The sequence below is a fragment of the Lichenostomus cassidix genome, unplaced genomic scaffold (assembly GCF_008360975.1).
Source record: "Lichenostomus cassidix isolate B80296 unplaced genomic scaffold, HeHo_3.0 HiC_scaffold_890, whole genome shotgun sequence".
Taxonomy (NCBI): Eukaryota; Metazoa; Chordata; class Aves; order Passeriformes; family Meliphagidae; genus Lichenostomus; species Lichenostomus cassidix.
Genome location: NW_028147248.1, coordinates 9,638 through 18,333, shown reverse-complemented (window position 1 = coordinate 18,333; position 8,696 = coordinate 9,638). Strand labels below are relative to the sequence as shown.

The 8,696-nt window shown below is 56.6% G+C and overlaps 1 protein-coding gene across 1 annotated transcript; it reads right to left on the bottom strand.

Moving 5' to 3' along the window:
• Positions 1-939: 939 nt before the first annotated feature.
• Positions 940-2,552, bottom strand: LOC146424082 (uncharacterized). Its single transcript, XM_085043963.1, has 2 exons — positions 2,397-2,552; positions 940-2,208 (listed from the first exon to the last, which is right to left on the bottom strand). The coding sequence occupies exons 1-2, from the start codon at positions 2,443-2,445 to the stop codon at positions 1,370-1,372; spliced, it is 888 nt and encodes a 295-aa protein (XP_084900089.1). The 5' UTR covers positions 2,446-2,552; the 3' UTR covers positions 940-1,369.
• Positions 2,553-8,696: the final 6,144 nt, after the last annotated feature.

The following is an 8,696-nucleotide window of genomic DNA, read 5'->3' as shown; positions in this document are numbered from 1 at the left end:
ATGTGTGACATCACAGGGTGGCTGTGTGATGCAACAGGGGACTGGGTGAGGTCACTGGGAGGTTACTCCACCCTGCCCACCCTCACAGTTCCCCCAGAGAAGTCCAACACTGCTGATCTGACCCCAAGCACTGTCCCACCTGCAGGATCTGCTTCCCATCAGCCTCTTCCTCCTGCAGCCCCAAGCCCAGGTTGGTGCTAAACAAAGGGCACTGGCTCAGGGTCATCCCCCGGTGGGGGCTGTGCACGCCCTCTGCCCCCTCCCCAAATTCCCTCCTGGGGGAGCAGGAGCTGGGTCAGGAGTCCTGTGGGGAGGGAAAAGGGGGTGACACTGGGATGGTGGGGACACACATGCTCTCAGGGACACACATGATCTCTGGGGACACCCTTCACCTTCTCCCGCAGAGCCAGGAGGATGAACTCCAACATGGAGCCGCCAAACCCCAGCAGCACCTTGGGGAGTGGGGTATGGTGGCAGCTTTGGGAGTCTGGGTTTGTCATGACCACTCAAAAACCCTCTCCCAGCCCCACAGCACACTCCCAGGCTCCTCAAACCACCCAACAGCTCCTCCTAGGATGCTCCCAAACCACTCCCTGCAATATCAATGGGCCCAAGAGCCACCAAATCCCTTTCTCATCTCCCCCTACACCCACTCAAATTCTCTCCAAGCCACACAGCTCAGCCAGGACCCCAAACCTCTCTCACAGAGCCTGCCAAACTCCCTCTCAGCACCACAAATGGATGGAAACAGCCTGGCCTGGGCTCAGAGCTCTGAACCCTGTGGACAAGAACTCATGGGGCAGCAGATTCCAGCAGCTGCTGCTCAACAGATTGGACCCACGGCAAAGAAGTTTGCAGAGGACTGTCTCCAGTGGGAGGGACCCATGACCAAAAAAACCCATACCCTGCCTGCCACAACCTGCTGTGCTATTAGTGGGAAAGAGGGAGGGGGGTGAGCAGAGAAACAGTGTCTTAAGAGCTTATTTTTAGTTCTCATTTGCCTCCTCTGACTCTGTTCAGGGTTAGGTTACCAATAGATCACTTTGCAACTTTAAGTTCTCAGCCTGTTTTACCCTTCAGTGCATCCTGCCCGGTTCATTATCTCGACTCATGAGCCCTGTGTGTGTGTGTGTGTGTGTGTGTGTGTGTTAGGGTTTTTTTTCCCTCCCCTCTGCACACCTGCAGCAGGGGAGAGAAGAGAAAGCAGATTTTGTAGGTGCCTGGCATTTGGCCAGGGTCAAACCACAACACTGGGTCACTGGCAGTGTGGGTCACCAGGGCTCTTCCCAATGAGGGTCCTCTGATGGGGGATGAATACGGAGCAGTGCATGAAGCTCTTCCCCCACTCGGGGCACTCGCAGGGCTTCCCTTACTGGTGCCTCTGTTGGTGTTGGGTCAAGTGAGAGCTCCTGGAGAAGCTCTTCCCACACTCAGGACACTCATAGGGTCTCTCCCCGGTGTGGATGTGCCGGTGCCTGATGAGGTTGGAGTTGTGCTTGAAGCCTTTCCTGCACTCAGGGCAGTGGAAAGGCCTCTCCTGTGTGTGAATCCGCTGATGCTTGAGGAGATCTGAGCTGGTATGAAACCTCTTCCCACACTCAGAACACTCAAAGGGCCTCTCCCCAGTGTGGATGCGCCGGTGGGTGATGAGGTGGGAGTTATGTTTGAAGCCCTTTCTGCAGTCAGGGCAACGGAAGGGCCTCTCGTCTGTGTGAATACGCTGGTGTAGGAGGAGAGCTGAGCTGCTCTGAAACCTCTTCCCACACTCAGAACACTCATAGGGCCTCTCCTCTGTGTGGATCCTCTTATGACGGATCAGGTGAGAGCTCTGGCTGAAGCTCTTCCCACACTCCCCACACTCATAGGGTCTCTCCCCAGTGTGGATCCTCTTGTGACGGATCAGGCTGGAGCTCTGGCTGAAGCTCTTCCCACATTCCTCACACTCGTAGGGCTTCTTGGTCTCATGAATCTTCTCAGGAATCTCCAGCTCCGAACTCCGGCTGAAGCTCTTGCCAACTTCCTGGCACAGGGTGAGTCTTTGCTCTTCAGAGCACCCTGGGCTGGGTTTGCAGCCCCTCCTTGTGCAGCATCTCTGGGGCTTTTCCTCCTGGTTGGGTTCCTGGGTCATGGAGCTGCTCAAAATGGCCTCTTCCATGAGGTTCTGCTGTAAGGACTTGTCCTCCCTGGTCTGTCTCCTCACCTTGTGGTCTGGGGAAGGAAGGACAAGGAGAGGATTTGGGATTTGCCTCCATGCCAGAGGGAAGGGGAAGGAGATCCCCCCAATCCATCCCTACCAGGAGAGAGTCAGCAGCTGGGTTGTCCTGCAGCCAGGGGCGATGCTGGGCTGGGAGATGGAGGAGAAGAGAGGGGGAAAGGGGCAGTGACTTCCTCCTCACCTGCCTGGCTGTCCTGGGGCATCTTCTTCCTCACAGCCTCCTTCTCCATCTGGCCAAGTTTTGGGAATCGGAAATCCTCGTCTGGGTAAAAAAAAGGGTGTGAGTGCCTTGGGTTGGGGGTTCCTCCTGCCCAAGTCTATCTCTAGAAGTCACCGGGTGTTTTGTGTCTATAAAATCCTCCTAAAATAAGAATGAGTTCAGAAAAAGTCTCCCAGGAGTTCCCCCTTTCCAGTCTCCTGTCTTTGGGGTTCAGGGGTTCCCTATTCTTGAAGCTGCTGGGGCTCCCATGGGTCCTGGGGATCCCCCTTCTCCTGGGTCCTGATTAGGGATGCCGTGGGGTTTTGGTGCTCCCAGGGGTCCCTTCTTCCCTGATTGTGCTTTGGCTCCCAGGGCTCCCAGGCTCCCCCCACTCCAGGCACTCAGGGCTTCCCCCTCTCCCCATCACACCTTTCAGTGTCACAGTGTCCCAGCCCTGCCTCATCTCCAGCCTCCCCCACCCCTCCAGGCTGCCAGGGGTCCCCCAGCTCCGGTATTGCCCCTCTCTGCTCTCTCCACTTGGGAAGTACAATGTTCCACCCTCCCAGCTCTCTCAGGGATCCCCAAAACTGATGTCCTGTCCTGCTGATAGCAGGCAGTTCCCAAATGGACCCCCCAATATTCCACCAAAGGTGCATTTATGTCTCAGCTTTGGAGTCCTGCAAGATCCAAACATCCCCTCTGGCCCAAAAAATCCCCACCAGGGACATGCAAAGATATCTGGGGCTCACTTCCAGAATCTGCGAGTTCCAAACACCCCTCAAAAACTAACACCCTCTCAGAGACCCCCGATAGCTTTGGGGTGAGCTACCCCTCCCTGGTGACCTGTGCAATGCAGGGGGGGGCAATGATCCCAGAGCCAGGGGTGCTGCAGACACAGTGGGTGGTGAAATCTCATGGTTCTGCTGCTCCTCCTTTTCCTGCTCCTCCTCCTCTCTCCCTCCTCTTCCTCCCACTCCTCCTCTGCTCCCACCCCAGAACCCCATTCCCCACCCTCCTCTGCCCCACGGCTGCTGCAGCACTGGCTGCTGGGTGGGGGGAACCCCCCGATCAGCCCCAGGGATGGACAGGGGGCTTGGGGCTTGGGTATCAGCTGTGCCGGGCAGGGCCGGGCAATGCCCGCGGGGCTCCCCCCGCACTCGGCCCCCAGTTGCCGGGACAGCAAGGGGGACCCGGCCTGGGCGGCCTCCACCTCCCCCTCCCCAAATTCTGCTCCCGGGGGCGCTGGGGGTGAGTGGGGTCGCAGGTGGGGTCCAGAGGTGCCGGAGCCACGTGTTCCCCCGCTGCCAGCACCACCCCTGGCGGATCAGGGGTACCCCAAAACTCCCTCACAGCTGCTGGATACCCCACAAGCCCCTAAGGAGTGGGGTCCCCTCGGCTTCATCACCCCCAACCTTCGGCTGCCCCATGCCAGGCCCCATCCCACCCATCCCCCTCCTCCAGACTTCATCCCACACCTGAATCCACATCCCACCCTTCCCAGGCCTCATCCCATCCCATCCCATCCCATCCCATCCCATCCCATCCCATCCCATCCCATTCCTTCCCCCCAGGCAGATGCCACCGGGATCTCCTAAAAATCCCACAGTCTGGGGACTCCCCCACATCCCCCCAAGGGGCATTTGTGACTCACATTTGGAGTCTTGCAAGATTAAAAAATCTGCCCCCCCCCCCAAGAAAATCCCTACCAGGCAGCCAACGAAGATATTTGGGGTTAGGTGCTGCAGTCCTATAAGGTCCAAAAATCCCCCCCTCCCAGAAAGAACCCCAGGCACCACCCAAGATATTTGGGCCGAGCTCCCCCTGCCCGCTCACCTGTGGGATGTCCCGGGAGGGCGATGCTCCCGGGCTGAGGGTTGCAGACACAAAGAACAATAACTCCTGCTCTGTACCTTTGGGTGCTCAGTGTGTCTGCTGGGAGCCTCCTCAAGGGCCTTCAGCCACTGCTCAGCCCATGGACAGCAGCAGCAGCACCTTTGCAGGGCCCAGCAGGGCTCTTGCCAGCTGCCCTTGCCCACCTGCACACAGAGCCTCCCCCAGGCAGGGCCCTGCAGACAGGCAGTTTCTGTAGGGCCGGGCGAGTGCACAGAGGTTGAGATGGGCTCTGTGAGCGCTGACAGGGACAAGGCTCCTCTCAGGAGGAACATGTGCAGCACAGGGAGATGATGAGGGAAGGAGAGGGAGCTGAACAGAGCAGTGCTGTGGGCAGGAGGGCACTGTTGCTGTGTGGGAGGTGCCGTGCACAGCTGGGGACAGGGAACACTGTCCTGAGTGCCAGGCTGTCCCTACCCTGCCCTCTCAGGCACAGCACCACAACATCTTCTCTTGTTTCTGCATTCCTCTGATACTGTCACTGTTATCTGGTGCTCTCAGGGAGGCTCTGGGCTTTGCAGCAGCTGCGGCAGGCACTGCCCTTGGGATTCCTCCCAGGCAGCTGTGTCCATGGGAATGGGGTGTCCAAGCTTCCCTGTGACCTGTGGGGCTGTGGGCAAAGCAGTCCCTGGGAAAGGGGAAGGAGCTGAGCCTCCCTCCCTGAGATGCCATCATGAGCACACCTGGGGATCTCCTTGCTGTGTCCTTCCAAGCTCTGAGCTTCCCTCCTGGGTGAAAATCTGTGCCACAGCTTCTCGGAGTTCCCTGAATGCCCCACAGGGAAGTGCAGAGATGCACTTCACAGAGTGAGGAAATGCTGTTGGGTTTGCCAAGGGAACAGTGAGATTCCTTGGCAGAAGGAGGGGCTGAGACCTTGCTGAGAGCCCTTTGGAGAGGGTGAGACATTCAGTGATCCCTCTGCTCTCAGCAGGGTCTGGTTTCTTCCTAGGGTGACAGGGGAGTGTGATTGTGCTCTGATGGCAGCCAAAGGTGCAAACCCAGGACAGTTGGGAACAAGCCCATCCAGCCCCTCACCTTGCCGTGAGCCACAGGGAATCCCTTTGCCTCTCACATCTCTCAGTGTCAAACTCTGAGTACAGCAGAAATGCTGGGGATTTCTTACCTTGGAGAACCAGGAATGATGTGTGGGTAGGAAAGCATTCCTTAAAACTCCCTCCTGCTATCCTGTGGAACTGTCAGTGAAAATGCTACCAAGCCTTTCTGCATTAGGAGGGATTCCCCTGACAAATCCTGAATATTCAGCCTTGTCCCTCTGCCCCATGGCCACAATCCCAGGGCAGCAGGGCAGGGATGGCTCCTCGAGAGCCCCACGCACAGGCCTGGCTGCTCATGGCACACTCAGACAGCACCAGTGCAGCTCAGGCAGGGACCTGGATGAAGGTTTTCCCAGAGGAGGAACACGGGTGGATGAGTCCCAGTGGGACAGTGCACAATTCCCTCTGGGACACCAGGGACATCTCCTATGCAGGATGTGCTGCCCAACTATTTATTTTTGGTTTTTTCATTTCAGCAGAGTATTATGCCCTCACCATCATGTGTTATGACTGCTCTGTGTCCATCTGCAAACCCCTGCACTGTGGGACCCTCCTGGACAGCAGAGCTTGTGCCCACATGGCAGCAGCTGCCTGGGCCAGTGGCTTTCTCACTGCTCTGCTGCACACAGCCAATACATTTTCCCTGCCCCTGTGCCAGGGCAATGCCCTGGGCCAGTTCTTCTGTGAAGTGCCCCAGATCCTCAAGCTCTCCTGTTCACACTCCAGCCTCAGGGAACTTTGGCTCATGGTCATTACTGCTTGGATAACTTTTGGCTGTTTTGTGTTCATTGTTTTCTCCTATGTGCAGATGTTCAGGGCTGTGCTGAGGATCCCCTCTGAGCAGGGACAGCACAAAGCCTTTTCCACATGCCTCCCTCACCTGGCTGTGGTCTCCCTGGTTATCAGCACTGCCATGTTTGCCTACCTGAAGCCCCCCTCCATCTTGTCCTCATTCCTGGATCTGCTGGTATCAGTTCTCTACTCAGTGGTGCCTCCAGCACTGAACCCCCTCATCTCCAGCCTGAGGGACCAGGAGCTCAAGAAAGCTCTCAGAGGACTGATTTCTGGATGCTTTTCAACTATCCCAGACTACCTGCTTTCCTCTGTCACTGGGTCCTGGTGCACATCATGACAGGCCAAGTCTCTCCTCATTTATATTTTTTCTGCTTCTGACAGTGTTGTCTTTAAAGCATTAGTATTATTCATTCTCTGCAATTTAATTATCACTTCATCTTTTGTAAACCAGAGACTTCATTTAAATGAGGAGTCTCACATTGTATTTAAGTGAAATAAATGAACCTGTAACAATGTTTTTGTTGTTTTTGTTATTTTTCTACTATCCTCATCATATCAGGAGTGAACAGAGCAGGAACAGCTCTTGAGGGCCTCAAGGCTGTTATGTTGGCCTGGGGAGACGGGATGGCAGAAAGGGCTGCAGAGCTCTCAGGATCTCCTGGCCAGGAGAGCAGGGGACACAAGGAGCCTCCTTTTCCTTTGGCCAGGCACATTCCCCCATCGGTGGGGCTGAGTCCTCTGGGAGCTCCAGCTGCTGCTGTGCCCTGGAGAGGGGCTGAGGCCATGGGGCCAGTGCCCAGAGCAGCCTGGCCTGAGCAGGGCTGTGGGGCCAGAGCTGGCTGGGCTGTGCTGGGGAGAGCCCCTTGGTGCTGCAGAGAGCTCAGGGCAGCTGGGAGAGCTTGGAGGGAGCTGGGCTGGGCTGAGAGAAGCTGGCAGAGAAACCCATCAGTGTCCATCTCAGCCTGTGTGAGCGTGCAGGGGGAGGACTGAGCCCAGGGCTTGTGGGGCAGAGCCAGGGCCTGGGGAAGGGATGGAAAACAGGCAAGTGGCCGAGAGAGGAGGCTGCTCTGTGCCCTTGGTGGCACGGACAGAGCAGGGAGGGGGCCCAGGACATTTGTCAGCCCAGCCTCTGTCCCCAGCCGTTGCCAGCCCTGGCTGCTCAGCCCAGGTTTGTGGGTGAGTTTGGCTGTGCCCCAGCTCCATCCTGCTGCAGGTCTCAGGGCCTGTTCCCGGCAATGGCCAGCCCTGCCTGGCCTCTCTTCTGGCCCTGAGCCTGGCAAAGCTATTTTGAATGTTAATGAGCCCTTAAGCATTGAATTCCTGAAGATCTGAAGGCTGAACAAGCCTCTGGAGAAGTAAAATTCAGCAGCAACCTCCAAGTTGCTGAGGATGTCAGCAGCCCCCACTGAGGCCATCCCTGCCAAGAGACTGAGGGAGCAATGAGCAGACAAGGAGAGCATCCCTGGGGCTGGGGAAGCAGAATGCAGAGGCACCTCTGGGTCCAGGTGGGAAATGAACTGTGGAATGTGGCTGTGAAAGCCCTGCCTGGGCTGTGCCAAGCAGGACAGCCAAGCCCTGACTCCCATGCCCTGGGAATGGGGGTCTGTGGCCTCACAGGATGCTTGTGGCTCTCCTGGGAGCAGTGGGACGTGGGCTGTGGAATGGTGAGTGCGGGTGTAAGGCCTCAAACAACTCTCTCAATGAGAACTCTAAAAGGAATTACAGTTGTTTGTGGACTCTGAGTACAAGGCAATATTCCTATGGGAACAATCCCTGGATAGAAGGAAATGTGTTGGTGCAATCCCAAATCTGCCCATGGGTGCCTGGAGGAGAAGGACAGTTCTTTTCCACAGGAAGGACAGCAGAGAGCCCCAGTGTTTCAGTGGCAGATGAGAAGCGACTCTCAACATGTCAAGGTCAGCTGGAGCAGTCAGGCAGCCCCAGGGAGGCCAAACCAGCCTGACCTGTGCCATGTTCCCTTGGTTTTATGGGGCCCTGTAGTGTCACAATGGCCCCTTGGTTCCATGGGGATTTGCGGTGTCACAATGGTCTTTGGTTCCGCAGTGTCACAATAAATCATTGATTACATGAGGTCACTCTGTGTCACCATGAAGCTTTGGTTCCATGCAGCCCTTCAGTGCCACAAAGGCCCCTTGGTTCCATGAGGCTGTGAAATTTCTTAATGTTCTCTCCATGGTTCCATGAGGCCTTGCAATGTCACAATGGACCTTTGGCTCCACAGGGTCCCACAGTGTCACAATGGTCTCCTGTGGTTCCGCAGTGTCACAATGGACTCTTGGTTCTATAAGGCACTGCAGTGTCCCAGTGGCCTCTTGGTTTGATGAGGTCCTGTAGGGTCACAATGGCTCCTTTGCTTCCATGAGGCCCAGCAGTGTCAAATTGGCCCTTGGTTCCACAAGCCCTGCAGTGTCACAATGGTCCCTTGGTTCCATGGAGCCACACACAGTCAGTATGGTCCCCTTGGTTCCATGAGGCCCTGCAATGTCACAGTGGTCTCCATGATTCCATGAGGCTCAGCAGT